The sequence below is a fragment of the Rhinolophus sinicus genome, linkage group LG16, assembly GCF_036562045.2.
Source record: "Rhinolophus sinicus isolate RSC01 linkage group LG16, ASM3656204v1, whole genome shotgun sequence".
NCBI lineage: Eukaryota > Metazoa > Chordata > Mammalia > Chiroptera > Rhinolophidae > Rhinolophus > Rhinolophus sinicus.
This window is the reverse complement of record NC_133765.1, coordinates 29,000,051-29,023,255: the sequence shown is the minus strand read 5'-3', so window position 1 is coordinate 29,023,255 and position 23,205 is coordinate 29,000,051. Positions and strand designations below refer to the sequence as shown.

At 43.7% G+C, this 23,205-nt stretch overlaps 1 protein-coding gene across 2 annotated transcripts in view; it reads left to right on the top strand.

Moving 5' to 3' along the window:
- Positions 1-14,912: 14,912 nt before the first annotated feature.
- FBXW8 (F-box and WD repeat domain containing 8) overlaps positions 14,913-23,205 on the top strand; it is a 108,629-nt gene continuing 100,336 nt past the window's right edge. Inside the window, exon 1 of one of the 2 annotated variants that reach the window (XM_074321827.1) lies at positions 14,913-15,329. In XM_074321827.1, the coding sequence (XP_074177928.1) occupies positions 15,012-15,329 (318 nt within the window). In that variant the 5' untranslated portion in view covers positions 14,913-15,011. The remainder of the gene's footprint in view (positions 15,330-23,205) is intronic. The other variant, XM_019753955.2, reaches the window with a different exon arrangement.

Here is a 23,205-nt window from a genome sequence, read left to right as displayed (position 1 = left end):
CCCCAACCCCCCCCCCCACACACACTGCTCTTCTCGGCCAGACAGCACCCGCCCCCAGCGCTGCTAGCAACCCTGATAGAGGCGCGGTGGGGGTTGCAGAGGTCGAGCCTCAGCCCTCGCCCGCATTCTCTGCGCACCGCACTCGCAGCGGAAAGACCCTCACCAGGGGCTTTCTACATGGAAACTTATTTTTGTCGGCTTCCTTTGTGAATATTATTTTGCTGCCGGGGTTACAGTTTCTAGTGGTGATCACGATTCGATGCGCAGTAGAGAACCTAAGGGGTCGACAGGGGTTGGGGGGTCCACGGGGACATGAGCTCCTCTCTTTCTAAACCGACTGCCCTAGATCCCTCCAGACTAGAAAGTGTGGAGTTGTCCCTGATAGTGAAGTTACAGATGGGGGAGGGGGCTCTCAGGATTCTTTGAGGGAAAATGAGACCTTCTCCGATCTTAAATCCATTGGGATTCAGATAACTTTTGAGATTCAGAAATGAGGAATCTTCGATTCTCTCGTTCCCACAGGCAGTGTTGCCAAGGCCTGGTAAGTCCTTTGGTCACTGGGAAAAGATTCTTCAAGACAATGCACTTAGTTTGGGTCTGGATTTAGTATGAGGAGAGATTTTCCCTTGTCTGCAGCATGTCAGGGCTCAGATGCCAGCTCTGCTATATGATCTTGGTGGCCCCTACTGTCACCCAGCCCCATTTTCTTACCCTTAATCATGCCAACACTTCCTCAGTGCCTTGTATGTAGGTTACTGGGCTATGGTCCCTGCCTGGCTGCCTAAAGTAAATCTCCAAACAGTTGCGGGGGTGGGGGGGGTTTGCTATTACTATCCTATTTTACAGATGAGTAGGTTGAGGCACAGGGAGGTGAGGCCACTTGCCCAAACTCACAGTTTGTGAAGAATGAACCTGGATCTAAACTAGAACAGTCTGTGGCAGGCTCTAAACTCTTAACCACGGTTTTATACTGCCCCCTGTAATCTGGGAATAATAACACCTCCTTCTCAGGATCAGGGCAGCAGAGATTAAACGAGAAAAATGTGTGCCAAGCACCTGGCATGCAGTGGGCCCCGGATAAACCTTGGTTCCCTTTGCTTCTGGCCAGAACCACTTGCCCATTCTCTTGGGACTCACCTCCTTAATCCCCCCTAGTCTTTGCAGAGGGGACCTGAGCCATTGCCGGGTGTAGTGTTCCAAGAATGAAGATACAGTGTCTATTTAAAAAGCCCTTTGGATTTAAATTGAACAGTTCCCTCCTCCCGCCCACCCCCCCCTTTTTAATCTGCACGCTTTTAACGGCTCACTTCATGGACATTAATTTTAATGGGACGATTATTACCCTGTTTGGAAGCCTGCCCCTCGAAATGCTGGGCTCGCAAGGTGGCGCTGGGTCGGGTCCCAGCCGCTTGGATGTTTTCTGTAGCAAAGAGAGTACAGCCTTGGCCGTGGGGACGTGTCATTCAGCAGAGGGAGAAGAGAAGAGGGTGATGGAAAAGTGGGGGGAAAGAGAAGGTCCCCACACCCCACACCCCACCCCACCACCACACTCGTCATCCGACAGTCCCTGATTGGCGCACACTGGAGTTCTGGCCAATTCCACTGTTCACTACTTGGGGAATGCGGCCTAGAGGTGTGGCTTTTTGGAGCCTCCCTTCCTTGACTGTAAAGTGGGAATAATAATAGTACCTACCTCACAAAGTGAAACAAAATCAGACTGGAATAAATCACCCTTAGCACGTTGCCTGCCATATCCGCGTTTAATAAAGGTCGGCGGCTGATAAGCTTTTTAAGTAGGTCGTGCCTAAACAGTGTGCTTTGAGGAATGTTGGAGGGCGCGCACGCTCAGAGAGTACATCCGGTTCCCCTACTGTGCATTGGTGATTCTTCTGCTGATGTTAAGTGTTGTCCAGAAAAGGCAAATACTTCGGCAGAGTAACAACAGAAGGCTGTCCTAACACTTTAGAAAAAAGGAGTGTTTTCTTTTAATGCTTAATTTAATAAATACTTATACAGAGCTGACTCTGCGCTAGGCACTGTTCTAAGTGCTCAGACCTATCAACTCAGGTAACCCTCCTAACAACCCCATCTCATGGGACAGGTACTGTTATTTATCCTACATTATGGATGACGAAACTGCGGTGGAGCATTGAAATCATTTCTCCAAGGTCATATAGCTGTCTGACCCCAGATGTTGGGCTGCTCCTTGGTATTATTTCACCATCAGGGATTTGGGAAGAGGGAGGGAGGCTGTTATGGGCTGAACAGTGTCCCCCCCCCAAGTTTTTCTGTGGAAGTCCTAAGCCCCAGTACCTCAAAATGTGACTGTATTCGGAGACTGTACCTCAAAATTGTGACTGGAATTAAGTGAGGTCATTAGAGTGGGGCCCTAATCCAACCTGATTGGTGTCCTTATTTTTAAAAAGGGAGGGCCACCAGGGGCCCAAGAAGGTGGCATCTGCAAGCCAAGGTGAGAGGCCTCGGAAGAAACCCACCCCGCCAACCCCTTGATTTGTGCCCACTGGCCTCCAGAACTGGGAGAAGATAACTTTCTGCTGTTGCAGCCCCTCAGTCTGTGGCACTTGGTTGTGACAACCTGAGCAAATGAATACAGAGCCAATGAGATGGGAGGACTCTCCTGAAAGGGATGTTAGAAGCAGATATTCACCCGACTTTGGCTGCTTTTACTGCCAGCATGTGCTTGCACAGCTTTGTGGGTTCTTGAGAAGGGTTGTGTTCTGGGGACTGTTGTCCTGTTCCCCCTCCTTCCTTTTTCATGCCCTGTTGGAGACTTTTACGGGAGGAATTGTTTCAGGGGGTTATTTTGAGAAATACTTCATGAAATACAGAGAAAACTTTCCCTACCAGTTGCAAGGATGCGCACCCTCTCTCTCATAGAGCAAAGAAATAAGACAGATTTTTCTAGTCCATGAAGGCTCCCTCTGGTACCCCAGTGCTTAAAATTGGGCAGAGCACATAGCAGGTGTTCAGCAAATATTTGTTAAAAGGAAGACTCAAGGAATGAATGAATGGATAAACAAGTGAATGAATGAATGGTAAGCATCCTGATTTGTCTTTCTTTCAGACATACACAGTGATGTACATAGAATTGTTATCATCAATAACACAAAAAATTTCTTGTCCCAAATCATTTCCTTACCTCCTACAGAAATCAATGCTCAAGTGTTTTGAGCAGGAAGGGGAGGAAGATTTCTTTTCTTTAATTAAAACAATAATTACCTATCCTGGTGTTTGAGACCAAGTGAGCCTTACCTTATGGTGTTTTAATTCGTGTGGCTTGGTGAAGTGGTAAATGAATGAACAGCTGTTGCTGCCTCCAAACAGCTGTGTTTCCTAATGCCATGTATTAATGCCAAGGCCAGATTTGATGCCAGGAGTTGGTGAACAACAGCGCTCTTGAATCAAAGAGTCATAGCGGAGTGGTTTCACACTCTGAGCCAGAGAGACCTGGGTTCGAACCCTAGCCCCACCAAGCAATAGCTAGGTACCTTTGGGCATATTTTTTTACCTTTCTGAGCCTCCACTTTTCCATCTGTAAAATGGGAATAATAACCATGGTACTCCATTGGGTTGTTGTGAGGATTAAAAGAGAGACCATATGAAGTGTTTAGCAAAATGCTTGGCACTCAATAAGTGTTAGTTATGGTCCTTGTTGACATATCAGGATTATTAAGTATCCACTTAAGAAACAGAATGGGGACCCTGACCCAAACCCACTGGGAAAACAAGAGGATTCAGGTTTCAGTGAGTTCAGTATTCAATTACATCACAAGTTATTCCCAGGAAAGTCCCTTCCATTCAATAGACCCAGAGCAGGACAGCTCTCATCTCTCACATTTATCCTCTTTCACTGTCTGATACCTGAAAAGATGGGGTAACCTCTCCTCCAGGGATCTCCTACTTATTCACTTGATACCTCTCCCTTAAGGATCTTTTTATTGTAAGTAAATGGGGAACAAGCAGAGGCATGTCCACAGCAGGGGAGAAAAAAATTAACCATCCCATAATTATAGTCTCATCAATACTTTAAGCATAAAGGGTAAACCTCACCAAATAAACCCTAATGCTTTGATTACTGGAGTCACAAGAGACAGGGTTGATTAAACCTGCACTCCTGCTGTGAAAATTCAGACATATTGTCCTTTGCTCAGGCGATAATCACTTTATTGAAGGCAACGGAGCTTAGTTTAAACAAGTGAATCACGAAACTTGAAATTATACTGATGAGAGGGTAAATGAGGATAAATGCTGAGGAACAGTCTGGCAGACCTGGAAAAAAAGAAAATGGACGTGGCCTGTGACCAGGTGATTGCATTTCTAGCTATCGACTCCAGATCCCTGGTTCTCAACTGGGGACAAATTTGTTCCCCAGGAGACATGTGGCAATATCTGGAGACATTTTTGGTTGTCAAAATTGAAGGGTGCTATTAGCCTCTAATGGGTAGAAAAGCGAGGGATGCCATTTAACGTCCTATAATGCACAGATGACAAAGAATTATTTGGCCCAAAATGTCAGTAGTACCAAGCGTGAGAAACCCTGCCCTAGATATATCAGCTAGTATGCATCTAGTACAAGTTACAGAAAGTCCAACTGGTAGAAACTTAAATCATAAGGATTTTTATTATATACTTAACAACAAGTCCAGAGCAGAGGGTAGGAAACTATGGGTGTGTGGACCAATCCAGTCCACTGCCTGTTTTTGTAATAATCTTTTTTTTTTTTAAGGAGGGCGCAGCTCACAGTGGCCCGTGTGGGGATCAAACCAGCAACCCTAGTGTTATTAGCACCACGTTCTAACCAACTGAGCTAACCGGCCACCCCCTGTAATAATCTTATTGGAACACAGTCAGGATCACACATTAATATATTATCTCTGGATGTTTTTGTGCTACAACAGCAGAGCTGAATAGTTGCAACCGAAACTGTATGACCTTTAATGCCTAAAATATTACTGTCTGGCCCTTTTCAGGGATAAATGCCCAGGAATGCAATTGTTGGGTCCTATGCTAGTTGCATGTTTCGTTTTCTAAGAATCTGCCAAACTGTCTTCCAGAGTGGCTGTACCATTTTACATTCCCACCAGCAATGGATGAGTGATCCCAGTTTTTCTACATCCTCTCCAGCATTTGGTGTTGTCACTTTTTAATTTTTTTATTTATTTTAGCCATACTGACAGGTGTGTAGTGATATCTTGTTGTGGTGTTAATTTGCTTTTGCCTAAAGGCTAATGATATTCAACATCTTTTTATGTGTTTATTTGCTATCTGTATATTTTCTTTGGTGAGCACATCTATTTTTGTAAATAAAGTTTTATTGGAACACACTCACCCCCGTACATTTATGCATTATCTATGTGTGCTTTTACACTGTAACAGCAGAATTGCACACTTGTGACAGAAACTGCAGGGTTGCAAGCCTAACTTATTTACTGTCTTGGCCTTTACAGAAACATTTTGCCAACCCCTGCCTTAGATGAATTATGACTTATTCCTTGAGATTGGGCGCAAAGCTATCCAAATGAAGTCAGGGTTTTCATGGCAAAGGAGGAGCAAACAACGGTATCTGCTGCTCTAGAGAAAGTCTTGCAATGGTGCTCAGAGATCTTCACTGCAGTATTGTTTGAAATCACCAAAATTAGGAAGCAACAAAAATACCCTCCAAGAGGAGAGTGGGTAGATAAAATGTGGTATATTTGTACTGTGGGATATTGTAAAGAATTATAAGGCATGAACTAGATTTACAGATAGATGTATTTCAAAAACATAGTGTTGAATAAAAACAGGCATTTGCACAATTATTTGTGCAGTTTGATACAGTTTGTATAAATTTGAAACGCACATGAAACAATCGTAGAAATTATCCACTGACATATGCACTTGAGTTTCTTTAAAAGGGGTGGAAGGACACACATGAAATTCACAATAGTGGTTTTGCCTTTGCCTCTGGGAGCTGGAGGTAGAAATAGCAATGGGGCAGTTGACAAAAGGGACTTTGGGAAGATGTACACGCACTTACTAGCAGTTGAACATATTTCAATTTCAGGAATTTGATGACAAGTTTTGAAATAATGAAGGTCAGCTTTCTGTGACATCTTTGCATTTTCCCATTTTACTTTGAGGAAAAGTACACAAATAAGGATTTCCCTGGTTATTACAGTGTCTTGTATCTTTTTCTGTATCACTTCTACCTGCCCAGTGTTCACCCTCTGCTTTCCGGGAATTTCTCGCCCTCCTTTGGTCCTGTGGTGCTGGTAGAGGCTGCCAGTCTTAGGACCCTCTGCACTACTAGGTCACAGAGGTTGGCAGCTCTGTGGGCCTTTCCACCCTGCTGGCCTCAGGAGATGGTTGGAGATGGATGTGTGGCCAGTTTCCCGCCTCCTACAGAAGCAAGGCCCTTTCTTAGGTGTGGTCTGGGACTGTTCCTGAGAGCCAAGCCTGGTGTCTATTTCTTCAGCCCTCTCACCAAACCTGTAAGCAACTTAACTCAGTGTGATCATTGCTTTTCTGTCCTCTATAGTTGAACACTGACTGATACACAATAGATTAGCAAATGAAAATCCAGGGCCTATGGGATATATGTTCCCAGAGCCCCTCCCAGGAGATAAAATAGTAAGGGACTCTGCAAAGTGGGGAGATGCATGGAAAAAAATAGGACAATTGATGAATAACTTTGGCACGCACTGTGATGCACTTCTCAGAACTCCTCAGCAGTGATTTTTCCATTTTTGCTGCACCTGGGGAGCTTTTTTAAATCCTGAGGCTCAGGACACACCCCAGACCTATTAAATCAGAATGTCTGGGGTGGGAGCCAGACAGCAGTAGCTTTTACAGATCCTAAGATAATTCCAACGTGCAGCCAAGTTGAGGACACACTTCCCTTTGGGAAGGAAGGATGTATTTCCAGGTGCTGTAAGTGTTGCTGGAAGACTGCCCCCAGCTGTTAGTCCCATGTGGGATGGATGGCTCCAGTTGTAGAAACTGCCTCACCCAAGATTGTGTTTCCTTCTAGGGTCTGTCTGTATCCACTGACTCATTAACATAGGAGTATAAATGCCTAGTCCCTTTGCCACAACTTGCGACAAATTTACGGTACAGCACTCCCTGTCACAAGCACCACATTGCAGATCAACTTTTCCCTGTGCCGAATCCTGCTCCTTTCTCCTCCTTTCCACAGGTGGCACTCCCAAGGCTGTCCCTAATAAATCTGTATGCCAGTCTCCAGCTTAGATGGGCTTCCTCGGAAACCCTACAATAACCATGACAATAAATATGTTCGATCTTCCACCTTTGTTCAAATGCACGTCCTGTCACCTAAGTCAAAAGACAGATGACTGAACAAACAACATGTGGTCTATCCTTACAATGGAAGAGTATTCAGCCTTAAAAAGGATGGTAATTCTGACACCATCTACAATGTGGATGAATCTTGAAAACACTATGCTAAGTGAAATAAACCAGACACAAAAGGACAAATACTGTATGATTTCACTTATATGAGGTACCTAGAGCTGTCAAATCCATAGACAGACAGTGAAATAGTGGGTGCCAGGGGCTGTGAGGAAGGGAGATGGGGAGTTAGTGCTTAATGGGAACAAAGTTTCAGTTTGGGAAGATGAAAAAGCTCTGGAGATGGATGGTGGTGATGGTTGCACAACGTGGTGGGTGTACTTAGTGCCCATGAATTCTACACTTAAAATTAGTTAAGATGGTAAATTTTATGTTATACATATTTCTGCACAATTAAAAAATTGCCAGTCCCCGACACATGACCATGATTCCAAATCTGAAAACCTAACCCTGTTATTAATCTTTTCCTTTACTTATTCCAACAACTTTTAGATCCATAGAATTTCAGATTTTGAAAAGTCCCCAGAAAATCATTTCAAGATGTGGGGTCCCTGGAACAGCAGCATCAGGAATGTGTGAGAATTTGTTTGAAGTGTAAATTCTTGGGCTGCACCCAGACCCGCTCAGTTATACACTCTGCGTGTGTGTGTGTGTGTGTGTGTGTGTGTGTGTAAGGGGGGGGGAGACTCGTTAGTCTAGATTGTCTTTTATATTTTGCCAATGAGGAAAGCAGGGGTAATAGAAGTCAAGTGACTTGCCCAAGATTACAGAGAGAGGGAGGCAGGGAGAGAAAAACACCAGCAAGAGAAGTCTGAAGCTTTGATCGAGAGCCTGAGTTTACTTCTATCCTTGCACTTCCCACAGCAAAAATAAATTCTTTTTAGCTAAAGTCGTTTTAAGTTGGATTTCTGTCTTTCAACCTAAGAATCTTCCAGGGTGATGTTGAAAAGAAGTGGTAAGAGGGAACCTCTTTGCCTTGTTTCGGGCCTTAGTAGAAAAGCTTCTAGTTTCTCACCGTCAGGTATGTTAGCTGGAGGTTTTTTGTAGATAGCCTTTATCTAGTGGAGGTAATTCCCCTCGAGTTCTAGTTTACTGAGAGTTTTCGTGAATGGGTGTTGGATTTCGTCACATTCTTTTCCTGCGTCTATTGATATGATCGAGTAATTTTTCTTTTTTAGCCTGTCAATGTGATGGATTACATTAATTGATTTTTGAATATTGAACCAACCTTGCTGACCTGGGATAAATCCCATCTGGTCATAGTGTATCATTTTTTATGTACGTTGTTGGATTTGACTTGCTAATATTTTGTTGAGAATTTTTGCATCTATGTTCATAAAAGATATTAGTTTATAGTTTTTTTTTCTGGTAAGGTCTTTGTGCAGTTTTAGTATTAGGGCAATGCTGCCCCGTAGAATGAGTTAGGAAGTGTTTCCTCTGCTTCTACCCTCTGAAAGAGATTGTAGAGAACTGGTATAATTTGTTCCTTAAATGTTTGGTAAAATTCACCAGTGAACCCGTCTGGGCCTGGTGCTTTCTATTTTGGAAGGTTATTAATGATTGATTCAATTTCTTTAATAGATATAAGCCTATCGAGATTGTCTATTTCCTCTTGATTTAGTTTTGGCAGATTTTATCTTTCAAGGAATTGGTCCATTTCATCTCGGTTATCAAATGTGTGGGCAGAGTTGTTTGTAGTATCCCTTTATTATCCTTTTAATGTCCATGGGATCTGTAGTGATAGCCCTTCTTTCATTTGTGATGTTAGTAATTTTACATCTCCTCTCTTGTTCGTAGTTAGCCTGACCAGAGGCTTATCGATTTTATTGATCTTTTCAAAGAAACAGCTTTTGATTTTGCTGCTTGTTTCTATTGAGTTCCTCTTTTCCATTTCATTGATTTCTGCTCCAATCCTTACTGTTTTTTTTCTTCTGCTTACATTGGATTTCACTTGCTCTTCTTTTTCTAGTTTCCTAAGGTGGAAACTTAGATTATTGATTTTAGATCTTTCTTCTTTTCAAGTATATGCATTTAATGCTATACATTTTCTTCTCAGCACTGTTTGCCCTGCATGCCACAAATTTTGACAAGTTGTGTTTTGTTTTTCATTTAGTTGAAAATGCTTTTAAATTTCTCTTGGGATGTCTTCTTCATGTGTTATTTAGACGTGTGTTGTTTAATCTCCATATATTTGGGGATTTTCCCCAAATTATCTTTCTGTTATTGATGTCTAATTTAATTCTGTTGTGGTTTAAAGGCAGACACTGTATTCTTTCTATTCTTTTAAATTTTTAAGCTGTGTTTTATGGCCCAGAGCGTGGTCTGTCTTGGTGAATGTTCTAAGTGAGCCTAAGAAGAATGTGTATTGTACTGTTGTTGGATGAAATGGTCTGTAGGTGTCCATTATGCACAGTTGATGGATGGTGGTGACAATGAAGGTATGTCCTTACTGATTTTCTTCCTGCTGGATCTGTCTATTTCTGATAGAAGGGTGTTCGAGTCTCCAACTATGAGAGTGGGTCCATCTGTTTCTCCTGGCTGTTCTACATCAGTTTTTGCTGCACACAATTTGATGCTTTGTTGTTAGGCACATCCAAGTTAAGGATTGTATGTCTTCTTGGAGACCTGATCCCATTATCATTATGTAATGCCCTCTGTATCCCTGATAACTTTCTTGCTATGAAGTCTGCTCTGTCTAAAAATAACATAGCTACCCCTGTTTTCTTTTGATTAATGTTAGCATGGTATATTTGTCTCCATCTATTTACTTTTACTCTATGCGTCTCTATATTTAAAGTGGATTTCTTATAAACAACATATATTGGGGCTTTGTTTTTTGATCCACTCTGACAATCTCTGTCTTTTCATTTGGTGCATTTAGACCATTGCTGTTCAAAATGGTTATTGGTATGGTTGGATTCATATCTAACCATATTTGGTTAATAGTAACCATATTTGTTACTATATTCTATTTGTTATTTGTTTTCCTTGTTCTTTGTTGCTGTTTTTGTCTTCCACTCTTTTTCTGCCTTTTGTGGTTTTAATTGATCATTTTATATGTTTCCATTTTGCCTCCTTTCCTAGTATATCAGTTATACTTCTTTTTTTTTTACTTTTTTTAGTAGTTGCCTTAGAATTTGCAATACACATTTATAACTAATCCAAGTCCACTTTCAAATATAGTATACAACTTCACAGGTAGTGTGAATACCTTATAATAACAAAATAATCCTAATTCCTCCCTCCCATCTCTTGTATCATTTCACTTATATATAAGCATTCTTAAGCGTATATGTGCATGCATAAAATGTATACATAAACATACATAATTGAATACATTGTAACTGTTATTTTTGAATAATTGATAGTAATTGGAACTGGTTCCTACAGTGGTTTCCCCTTGTGGGTTTCTGCTCCAGTAAGTCGGGACTCTCTGTGTTTACCTGTCTGTTCCTGCAGCCTTGGGAGCAGTGGTTTGTCCTGTGTCCTCGCTTCTCTTACAGATTCAAGAAGAGTTGTTGATTTGTCATTCTGTTTAGCTTTTTAATTCTTAGGATGGAGTGGAGACTTCAAGGATCCTTGCATGCAGGACCAGAAGTCCACCTAAGACTCTTAACCCAGTCTGGAGAAGGAGGAAGGTAGGGAAGGCTTCTTGGAGGAAGTGACCTCTAAAATAAAACCTGGTAGGGGTAGGCAGGTGCAAGCGAGAGAAGATGAGAGTTCCAAGGAAGAGAAAGCATAATGGGGTGGGAAGCTATAAGAGGTTGAGATGATTAGAGCTTAGAGGTGCGGAGGCAAAGTGTTGAGAGATCAGGCTACAGAGCAGGGCTAGAGTCAAACTTCAGAAAGTCTTATATGGCATTGACCTTGGAGAAATCTTGTGAACATGGATATTAAGATTCACAACACTGACACGTCTCCAAAGAATGCAGGCACATAATAGACATCCCTGACTTCATCCTCGTGACGGCTCCTGTGATGTCTACCTGCAAAGTGCTTGAGATAATTCTGAGCGGCTTAGGGCACTTTGCTGCTATTAAGTGCCCAGATAAATCGCAACTTATTGGATCAAATGTTTGATTTCCTATTTTTCTTTCCATTTGTGTGTCACCTGCAATTAGAGTTCCAAAGTGCTCAGTGCACCAAAGTGCTCCGAGTGATTTTTCTATGAAAACAGAAAGCAGGAGACCAACAATGACATCCCTCACTTTTTTTTCCAACTGAGCTATGGCCACCCCCTCACTTCTTCCTTAAAGGAGTGAATTCATCTTTCTCTGTGCTACTGTGTGTGTGTGTGTGTGTGTGTGTGTGTGGTTGTGCATATCTTTATCACTTGCAGCCTCATCAGCAAGACAGCTGTTTATTGAGTATCTATTATGTGTGGACACAAACCTCAGAAATCCCTCTGCCCCCTCCTGGTTCCATCATTCATGGATTAATTCGTTCATTCATTCATTCATTCAACCAAGAATTATTGAGCACATCCTAGGAACCAGACTCTGTGTGAGAGGCTGAGAACCCAGGACGAACAAGAGAGATGTGGTTCCCACCCTCAGGGAGCCTACATTCTACTGGGGGAGACACACAAATAAATAATAAAGAAAACAATTTACCCATGAAGGGAAGGCTCAATTTCAGTGATATAGAAAATTGTGTGTGGACACATTACTTAGATGAGGTGCTCAAGGATGGCTTGTCTGAGGAGGTCACATTTCAGCTGAGAGTGGAAAGGTGAAGGAGGGCAGCCGCGTTGAGGAGTGATGTGGGAAGGGTATTTTAGGAAGAGGGAAGTGTGTACAAAGGCCCCTGAGGTGGAAAAGGGCGTAGCTTCTTCAGACCACAGATAAATTTGAATAGGAAGGTGTACACGCTGAATTCTCATACACTGCTCGTCGGGATATAAAACGGTACAGCTACTTTGAACAAACAGTGTAGCTGTTCCCCAAATGATTAAACATGATTAAAAGTGATTTAACCTAGCAATTCCGTTCCTAAGAATTCCTTGGAATTCTTTCGAATTCCATTCCGAAGAGAAATGAAAACCTGTACGTGAATGTTCATAGCAGTGTTATTCACAGTTGCCAAAAGGTGGAAACAACCCAAATGTCCATCAATGGATGAATGGATAAACAAATGTGGTCTATCCATACAGTGGAATATAATTCAGCCATAAAAAGGAATGATGTACTGATACATTATACAACGTGGATGAACCTAGAAACCACTTTGCCAAAGGACCACATATTACATGATTCCATTTAGTATATGAAATGTCCAGAACATATAAATCTATAAAGACAGAAAGTAGAACTGTGGTTGCCTCGGGGAAAATTAGGGATGAGGGCTAAAGGGAGTTGGGTTTATTTTTGGGGGTGGTGAAAATGTTCTAAAATGTGGTGATGGTTGCACATATCTGTGAATACTCTAAAAGCCATTGAATTGTACACTCTACATGAAAGAATTGAACAGAATGTCAATTATACCTGAATAAAGCTGTTTGTAAAGATGATTTTGTTTGTTCTTTCAGGAACAGTGGTGTATTAAAATAGAGGAGTGTCCTGATCTGATTCACTTTTGCAAAAGCTCTTTGGCAGCTGTGTGAATCATTGCCAGGAGCAAGAGTAGAGTCAGGGAGACCAGTAAGTAAGTATAGCAGAGTAAGTATAGTGACCCAGGTGCCATGATGGTGTTTTGGACTTGGGGCTGCCCAATACAGACAATAAAATACAGGACGCCTCGTTACATTGGAATTTTAGATAAGCAAAGAAGTTTTTTTTGGTATAAGTATGTCTCACATATTGCATAGGACATACTTATACTAAAAGTTATTCTTTACTTATCTGAAAGACAAATTTTGCATGGGCATACCAAAAAAAGTTGTCTATCAGAAATTCCGATTTAATGGGGCATCTGTACTTTTATCTGGTAACCCTACTTGGACTAGGATGGAGGCAGGGGAGATGGAGAGAAACGAACCGGTACAAGATAAATTGTGAAGGTAGACTCGTCAGGACTTGTTGATGTGAGAGGAAAGGGAGAGCGAGAACCTGATGCTTCCTGGTTGAAGCAGCAGGCTAGTGGTGTCCTTTGTTGAGACAGGAAAAATGTGGTCGGGGTTGCAAAAAAACAAGTGGGGAGGGATGGTTTGCAATAAATAAAATAACGTTGGGCTCCTTGTTTCATCAGAGTTAGGGGCAACGTCATGCTAACAACCAGAACATCTTTCCTTCATGTGAGCCCTGACTGGGACGGCGGCAGGAAAAAGTCATGCTTGTTTTGGTGCGTGGCTTCTGAGGTGAGGAAATTGCTTCTTGCAGCCTCAGAGTCTGAGCTGGAGTGAGAGCATCCATCCTGCAGACCCAGGGCTTCTTCCTTCTGTGACAGCGGGGGTTGAACAAAGCCTCTCTGATGAGCCTCAGACGGGAGCTGAATTTTCAAGACAAATAAAAGGGACCCAAAGACATAAGCTGTTTCTTCTCTGCTTTCAGAGGGAAGGGTCTTGGAACCAGGATGGAGCAGTGAAAGTGGGGAGGAGGGAGCTTCAATAAAAGCAGAAGGCGGGGCAGCTGGTTAGCTCAGTTGGTTAGAGCATGGTGCTCTTAACATCAAGGTTGCCAGTTCGATCCCCGCATGGGCCACTGTGAGCTGCGCCCTCCACAACTAGATTGACTTGGAAAAAGTCCTGGAAGTACACACTGCTCCCCAATAATTAAAAAAAAAAAAAAGTCCTGTTTCCCTTCCCCAATAAAATCTTAAAAAAAAAAAGAATAGAATTGACAGTGCAGTAGGGAAGAGAGATGTTAATAAACAATCGCAGAAACATAAAATTACAAATTGTGTTCTGTGCTATGGGGGGGGGGCGGCGTGCAGGGGAGGCAGGGGTTGGGAAATTATGTGAGGTATGAGCTGAGATGTGAAAGATAGAGGCGTTAACCACGTCCACGTGGGAAGGAAAATTCCCTGCGGAGAAAACGGCAGGTGCAAAGTATTTGGAAGCCGGAGTGGGACTGTATGCTGCGGTCTTTCCCATCTCATAGGCCTTGCACTTGCACTCGTAGTTCCCTCGGGAAATATCTCTTCTGAGATCCGATTTCCCACGGCTGGTTTCCTTCATTTAGCTCGTAGTTCGCTTGACATCTCAGATGGTCATTCTCTGTCCATCCTTCTAAAGTTAGCCCTCCCAGCCCCATCCCTTGCCTCGTTTTATTGTTTTACTTTGTTTTATTTTCGTCATAGCACCTACCACTAATTCAAACATTCATATTCACTTGTTTAACGTCCCCTGCCTCCCACCCCTAAGTGGATTTGGGGAGGGGGGCAGATTTCAAGGCTCAGTTCCTGGCGCCTGGAATACAAGAGTTGCTCCACGCATGTCCGTCGGATAAAGAAACGGCGCTTGGCGCAAAGTCTGCGTTTCCCGAAAGCCACAGGCAGGAAAGCAGACAGGATGGGCGCGGGTTCAGGGCACAGAACCTCTAGCGCCGGGGACAGCGTGAGGGGCACGCCGGGGGCGGGGCCGCCCACCGGAACCCAAGTATCGTGGCGGCTCCAGTTTCCGGCCGAGGGGGACACTTCCCGCGGAGGGACTGTCCCGTGGCACCCGGCAGGGCCGAGGAGGACGTGGAGGACCGGGAGCGGCGGCGATGAGCAACCACAGCCTGGACGAGTTCCGCCGGTGCTGGCAGGAGGAGCTGGCGCAGGCCCAGGCTGTGAGGAAGCGGCGGCGGCCGGAGGCTGCCGAGCGGCGGCCACGGAGGCCCGAAGTGGGCCCCGCACGCGGGGAGCAGGCCTCGGGGTACCTGGCGCTGGCCCAGGGCCTTCTGGAGGGTGCGGGGCGGCCCCCAGCGGCGCGGGTGACCCGGACCGAGAGGCAGGATGCGGCGAGCCGTTCGCGTTCCCCTCCGGCCCGTGAGGGCGCCGGGGGCGGGGAGCAGCTGGTGGACCAGCTCATCCGCGACCTGGTGAGTGACCGTCGCCTCCGCCTGAGGCCCGGGCCGGCCCCCTGTACAAATCTCCCAGTGAGCTGGACTGGCACACTGTGTGCCACCAAGAGGGGGAGAAAAACGAGTAGAGGTACACACACCTCTGGTTGTTGATGCGTAGAGTATCTCTGGAAGCAGTGGTTCCCAACTGGGGGCGACTTTTGTCCCTCGATTTGGCAGTGTTTGCAGACATGTGTGGCTGTCACGACTGGGAGGTGGGAAGTGCGCTGCTGCGAGCAGAAGCCCTGGATGCTCAGGCACATGCTACATTGAAGAAGTCTGACAGATGTTAAAAAAAAAAAAAAGTGCTTTGGAAAGGTGACTTAGCACCTGGTAAGGTGCCCAGGTCAGTCCAGATCTATGCAGGAGTTATTCCAATGGAAGGACATTTATTTGTAGGCTGAGGCAAGACCAGCCTGTGGGAGGAGACATAAACGGGAAAGATGATTAGGACAAAGGTACATTGGGGGCCTCACAGCTGAAATCGTCCCCACCGAACGTGACAGGGTCTTCAAGTTTCAGAACAATCCCGGGAGGTAGGCATTGTTAGTCGTCGTTTACAAGTGAAGGAAACTCAAAGAGGTTGTCTTAATTAGCCCCAGCATACCTACCCAGCTGATAAATTCTAAGACTTGAATTTGGATCCAGGTCTGTTGGGCTCTACATTTCACCAGGTAGGAGTTTCCCAAACTTGACTTGGTGTAAGAATCACCTTAGGCATTATTAAAATACAGGTTCTGGCCCCTCTCCAGACCTGCTGCCTCCATCTCTAGACGAGGGGCCCAAAAATCTGATGGCTGGGATGATCAGGCAAGTTGGAGACATTGTTCTCTGCTGTGTAGTTTCCTGTGGTTTGAGGTCCTGATTCCCAAGGCTTTCCAGCTGCTTACACTCCTGAGGCACTGATACCAAAAATAGTGGGGCCCTAAATGAAGTATTCTAAAAATGGCAGGGGCCTAGCCTGCTGGAGGATGCAAGGGGCGTATCAGAATCTAAGTTTCTATGTAGTTAGCGAAAGCCTGCACTGGAATGTGCATCTGCAGATCTCTGTCCCTTTCAGAATCTCCACATTAGGTACTGCGAGCAGCAGCCAACCTTTGGGGCACCGCTAATTTTACTTTTAGTATTTTGCAATCATCAGTAACACTGCTATAGATAATAATTCATTGTGTGCTTATAAGCTGTCTCCTTGGTCCTGTCTCAAAGCTTTAGAGACACTATCTTTAGTTCTCCCAACTGCCCTCTCGAATGGCCACTCTTAGCCCCATTTGGCAGATGAGCACTAGGAAGGCTCAGTCTACAATTGATTTTTTTAAAGGGCAGTAAACCTGCCCCCCTATCTTAAGTCTGAGAAATGATGGTAACCTTTCTGGAAAAGGCTTGGATTCATAATGCGTTGGTTGTAAGCCTCAACGCCCACAGAGGTCAGGCTGGTAATGCCAATGAGTGAAGTAGCCTAGGTTATTCGGTCCTTTTTCTCCTCATTCACCAGGTGTTTCGTTATGCATCTTTTCCAGATTTCAGCCATAGTTCTGTAGTGATTTGTTTTATAATGGCTATTGTGCTTTTTATCACATTAAATATTATAGTATAGAATTTGTCTTCATGCTATCCCTAAAGAAAAATACTCAATTATTTTTCTTAAACATAGCCCATAGGTCTTGTTTTTCCGCTTTTTAAAGTCTTTTTAAAAATCAAAGTTCTGTACTGAAGTGTATGAATGATAAATGTACAGCTTGATGAATTTTCAAGAGTGTACATAGCCATGTAAACAGCACCCAGATTACAGAACAGCATTAATAGCTTATCAGAACCCCCACATGTGCTCTTCTACCCATGGGTAACCACTCACCTGACTTCTAACACCTTATTTTAGTGATGTCTGTTTTTGAACTATGGAAGTAGAATCATACAGCATGTCCTCTTTTGTGCCTGGGTTCTTGCGCATAGCATTATGTGTGAGATTTATCCCTGTGAACATGTCATATTTTACTTATTCTACTGCTGATTGACATTATTGATAACTGGTTTGTTCATAGCCAGTTCGGAACTATTAGGGATAACGCTGCTGTGAGCGTTTTGTACATCTTTTGGAATGTGTACCTCGTTTTTCTTGGGGATGTGCCTAGTTGTGGAATTGCTGGGTCATGAACTATGCTTACGTTCAGCCTGAGTAGATATTGAGTTTTCCAAAGTGATTGGACTGGTTTTCTCACTTCTGATAGTAACTCAAGTATGTGGACTGTAGTATTCCAAGTTCTTCTTTGCCGTAAAAATAACAGCACCCAACTGAGATAGCGTAAGGCAACTGAACTTAACCCCACGTGGTCAGATGACAGTGACAAACTGGGAAATTCATGCTGCGGCTGGGCTAAAGGTGGTCGTCACTGCCCAGGTCAGCTGGTTGTTGCCCTGGAAGAATGTGGTCCCAGTGTTGCAGAGTCTTGAGATTTTCGTTTTTAAATTGGGAATGTGTATTTTCATGTGGACTGTCTGTTTTTGCTGCATAAAACACACCCCAAAACTTTGGCTTAAAACTACACGGTTTAGCTCATCATGTTGCAGGGTGGCAGGTTGAGCTGGGCATGGCTGGGCTCCCTCAAATGTCTGAGATTGGCTGCTGGTCAGCTAGGCAGCGCTGCTTCTGGGGGTTGTCTAGTTGTTGTTGTTGTTGTTGTTGGTGTGTGTGTGTGTGTGTGTGTGTGTGTGTGTGTGTGTCATGGGCGTCTCATCATCCAGCAGCGTAGCCCTGGGTCGGGGGCCTTCTCATAGTTAGGAGAGGAGGCTTTTGAAATCTCTGCCTAGGTCCTGTTTGTTATTGTCACGTTGGCCAAAGCAAGCCCTGTGGCCAAGGCCAGAGTCAGTGGAGTTACCCAAATGCCTGGAGATAGGGAGGCACAAATAGAGTAAGGGCGTTCATACGACAATCTACCACAAACCACTCGCATTTTTAATTGTTGATAACTAATTCAAAAAATAACATTTTAAGTGCTGACACTGCAGATTAAACAGAACCTGCTGGGTCTGCCTTGGGTCATGAGTTTGTGATATTTGCCTTATGTCTTCCGGAAAATCCTGGCTTGATCCATGAGTAACTCTTGAAAAGGAAGATTTCGTTTTATCTGGGATGCCCCAGAAACTCACAGGCTGATCCAGTTGACATGAATGGAAAATAAAAATCTGATACCTCCTTCTAACATAACCATCCCCCCCTTTTTCCTCCAAATTTGATACACTTCTGTACTAGTACATCCTATGGTATTTTTGTGCAGTGCGGTCTCTTTCACTTCAGGCTGCAGTATCACCACTAGAGTGAGAACAACTACTAAGTTAGCAGTCAAGGGTTAAGTTGCCTTTTGATGGGTAGGTGAACAGCACCACCTCAGAGTTTCATTTGGCCAGATACACGCCATACTTTTGATGGACAAGCACGGTTGAAATGAAAACTTAGAAAAGCGTCTCCATGAGCCTTGTCTTCTCTTGTGCAGCTTTTAATACTAGCACTTAGAAGCCACCTGTTTTTAGGTGGCGAGTTGGGAACACCTAAGTTATCGTCTTGGTATGTGGTTCAACTAGTGAAAGAAATGATACACCTCTGGACAGAATTTCAGAGGCAGCAAGTAGGCACTTTCTCTTTTGTCTTCTGTTTGTCTCTCTTCAAAAAGTCAGGCTTTCGGAAGGTCGTGGACCCACTTGAGTATAATTGTAAATACGCTGCTTTTCTTCTTCACTGTGGTGGCTGTGATATCCAATTGCTTGATTTCATTTTTATTCAGGTGATAGGTCCAGACTCTGGGCTGCAGGCCGCCAGCACCCCACTCAAACTGACTTAAAAAACCCAAACTGGAATCTGTTGGTTCATGTAACTGAAATTCCAGGTGGTAGTGCTTGTTCTGGGTGCGTAGATAATGTAATTAGAAATCTCTCCATCTCTTGGTCCTACTTTCCTTTTATTGGCTTGATTCACGGGCAGGCTCTTCCCTCTTTGGGATAAAATGGCTACCAGCAACTGCAGTCTTACATTCTATCAGGTTAGCGACCCGGGAAAGACAGCATCTGTTTTGTTTTCTGTAGCAAATCATGAACTTTAGTTCCCATCGGTCCAGATTGGGTCATGCGTCTGTCCGTGAGCCAATGACTGACTCAAATTGGCCAGGCCTGTATCCATTGCCCATTCCTAAAGATAAGAATGGGGTCAGCCCCATCTAAACTGTGTTGACCAAGAGTGAGAGTGGGGTGATTTCTTAAAAGAAGAGGGAATGGCTGCTGGGCAGCAAACAACAGAAACAAGACATGTCCACTTTAGGTGAGTAAGTGTTTGAAGCAGCACGAAACTATGGGAATGTATTAATATGTGTTTTCTATTCATCAGACAAATATGTGTTGATCAGCTGGGCGCTGGGGAATAGACAGTAAACGGAACGGATACTTCCTGACCTCAGGAGCCTACCGTCTTGCTTCTTTTAACTAAAAAGATGACATTAGTGGCAGCAGGCTGGTCCTGGTCAGGAGTCCAGGCTCTAGAGTCAGGCAGTCCCAGGTTCAAATTCAGTCTCTGCAACTGACTAGCTGTTTGACCTTTGTCCAGTTAACTTGCCAGCCTTCTCTGTCATGTGAGGATGATGCTCGTGTCTGTCTTGTGAAGAGGTAATGAATAAGACGTGGGACACTGTTAGCCCCCAGCCTGGCACACATACAGTAAGCAGCCAACATATGACGCTGTTGCTATGGTTATCATTAGTATTACGGAAGACTTCATTTCACTCCCACTTCCTCGTTGCTAACAGTTATCACTGCTAAGCCCCTCGCTTCCCCACGGCTCGGATGGGGAATCCCTGGAGGGCAGGGATACTTACTCTTGTACTTCTGCCTGTGGTACTTAGTGCCGGAGGGACCTGTCTGCATTTGTCGAGTTGAAATAATAGGGGCAGAATGGCTGTTTCCAAAGGTAACCTTATAAAGAGGCTCTATGGTTATTAGAACATTCAAAGCCTTTTTCAAGTTAGGATTTGGGTTTTCAGGCCTGATACGTTTTAATACTGCTGGCCAATATTTATTGCTCACTATGCCAATATTTAATGTGTCAGAGCTTACATCTGTGTTGTCAACAAGATAAATTGGATGGCTTCACTTCTGTTTTTAAGTTAGAAACAGGGAAACTTTCTAATATGAGATGAAAAGACAAATGGAATCAAATGTGAACTCATGAATTGTACCTGGAACAACTTCCCTTCCTCTCTGCTCTTCTTTGCCTTCCTCTTAACTAAAGCTCAGCTTGAATTCTCTCTCCTATGTTAATTCTTCCCTAATCCCTCCAGCCCAAAGTTCTCTTCCTTCTTCCTTTCCCCCAATAAAAAGTCCTGTTGTCAGTTCCATTCATTTTTCTCCTGTTATGAATGAGCAGGTCTCTATTTGGGCACATTTTGAAATAAGCTCTGTGTATCCTAGAAGAACTTGTAACTTAGGTCATCTCTTTGTTGGAAGGTTCTGCTGCTTGAAACAGTTTGGGCTTCATTCATTTCATTCCATAAATATTTACTAAGTGGCTTCTTAGAACCAGGCACTGTTCCAGGCACAGAGGAGACAGCAGTGAACAAGGCAGAAAAAAAAGAATTTACATGCTGGGGAAGGGGCTAGAAAATGAATAAATAATTGTAAGGAATGAAGTCGTCTGGAGAAAAATGAAGCAGGTGGAAGGGATAGCGTGTGAACGTGTTTGGGAAGAGCTGGCATTTTAGATATTGCTATCCAAGAGGGCCTTTTGGGGAAGATCTCCTTTCATGGAAGGAGCTGAGGGAGCAAGCATGCTGAGTTCTGGGGGCGGGGCTTCTAGGCAGAGACCAGTACATGCAAAGGTTCTGTGGTGGCCGGAGCCAGCTGGTCCCATGGCCTCTGACCTGTGTGGTCACATAGGGCCCCAGGCTTAGAAGGAAACTGTGCTCCGTTGAATACCGTATTGTTACCGTCTTGAAATTCTTAATCATTTTCAAACAAGGGACCCCACATTTTTGTTTTACAGTAGGCTCTACAACTTATATAGCTGATCCTGTTGGTAGAAATGTGCTTGGAGAGTTGGGGACCTTTGACATGAAACCCTTTATTTATTTACTCTTTGCACAAAGAAATCCATACCCACACTAGCCCTAAGCTTCTGACAAGGGAGTGCCTCCTCCCCCTGACTTCTCCTTTCAGGATCCAAAAGCTCTGATCCCAGCGTAGACTAAAAGGGGCTTTGAAAGCAGGGGTCGGCCTCTTCTGCCTGACACCAATGCTCTCCATGCAGCTTCCTGGGATTCCCCAGCACCTGGACCCCCAAGGCCTTTCCATTGGCATTTTCTGCCTCCGTCCCTTGTCAGAGTCAAGGAATCAGACCAGTAGGTGGTGAATGAGAACGGTTCTTGAAGTTGGAAGGCCCGTAGAAAAGTGGTAAATCAAATCCCAGGGATTTGCTCTTATAGCGAGGCCTGGGGATTAGGTTAAAAGTTAAGAGATAAATGGGCCTTTTGTGCACTGCTTGAGAGCTTAACCACTCTTTATAGCATTGTTTCCTTGGAGAAATGATTTCAAAGTTCTAAATAGCTGATTTGCTAATGAACTTCGGAATACCTTAGGGGGCTGTCTATACTGTCTTTTGTACTCTCCTGTTTTTATTCTCTTTTACATGGAGATGACTTATCTCTATAAAAGATTTTAGCTCTTTGAGTGTGGACGTCATTTCTTACACATTCGCTAGCAGTACTTCCTTCACCCCAGCAGCTGGCAGGGCCCTGAATTTAGATAGCGTTTTGAACATAAAACACCTTATTTTAAAAATGTATTTTTTTTTTTTTTGTCAATGAAAATATCACATCTTCATTGTAAAAAAATGGTTCGGAGAAGAATGCAGAGGAACAGAAAAGCAAATCTCTGTTAGTGTCATTTCTTAGAGGCTCCTGCTTTGTATCAATAAAAACCATTTTGAGACAAGATCGGGATTGTAAATAAATGAATGCCAATTTATCTTGATAGTGTCTCAGACTTTTTTTTCCCACCCATTTTTTTCCTTTAAAGAACACAGGTGAAACTGGGACCCATCCATTGCTTCTGAGTGAGACTGGGGGTCTACTTCACTCAACTCTTGCAGTATGTGGAAAGTTGAGATAAGTAAGTTCCTTTAGAAAACAGTCTCGCTTCAGTCACAGGTTTAGCAGAAATGTTATTGCGTGGCTATTGTGTGAACTCGAGATGCTTTTCTCAGTTTCTTAAAACACCACCTAGAGAGATTTAGTGTTCTGTTTGCCTTGGAGATAGATATTGAGAACAAAACTTAAGGCACTTTCTTCACTTTTTACTGATTTGGCTCTTAGTAATTATCCCTTCTTCTACTAAACAAGAGAAGACAGATTGGATTTCTAACAGAAAAGCACAAATCCAATCCATTTACAGAATTAGTCTTACATTAGCCCGTAGGAGTACAGGTCAGCCTCCCTGGGGATGGGTCTATTTGCAATTTCTCTTAGCATTTTTGGAGTAAGTCCAGTAGACTTTGGGAAAATCTAGTATTCACTGACTTTGAATTAACAAAGTAACATGACCCCTTTGTGGGTTTCTTTTCTTTTTCTTTTTTTCTTTTTGGCTTGATTGAGAAAGTATTGATTTTTATATCTGTATAATTTAGGGTTGTGGTTCTCAGCTTTTAGTGAGAATCCCTAAGGAAGAGATGCTTGAGCTCCACCTCTGGAAGTTTGGGGCAATAGATCTGAGACCCTGGGCATTTCGTCGTCGTCTTTTTTTTTTCTCTTAAACTCCAGAGATAATTTTTATATGTAATATAGGACAAGAGTCATCAGTAGTGGTAGAGAATCAATATATGAGC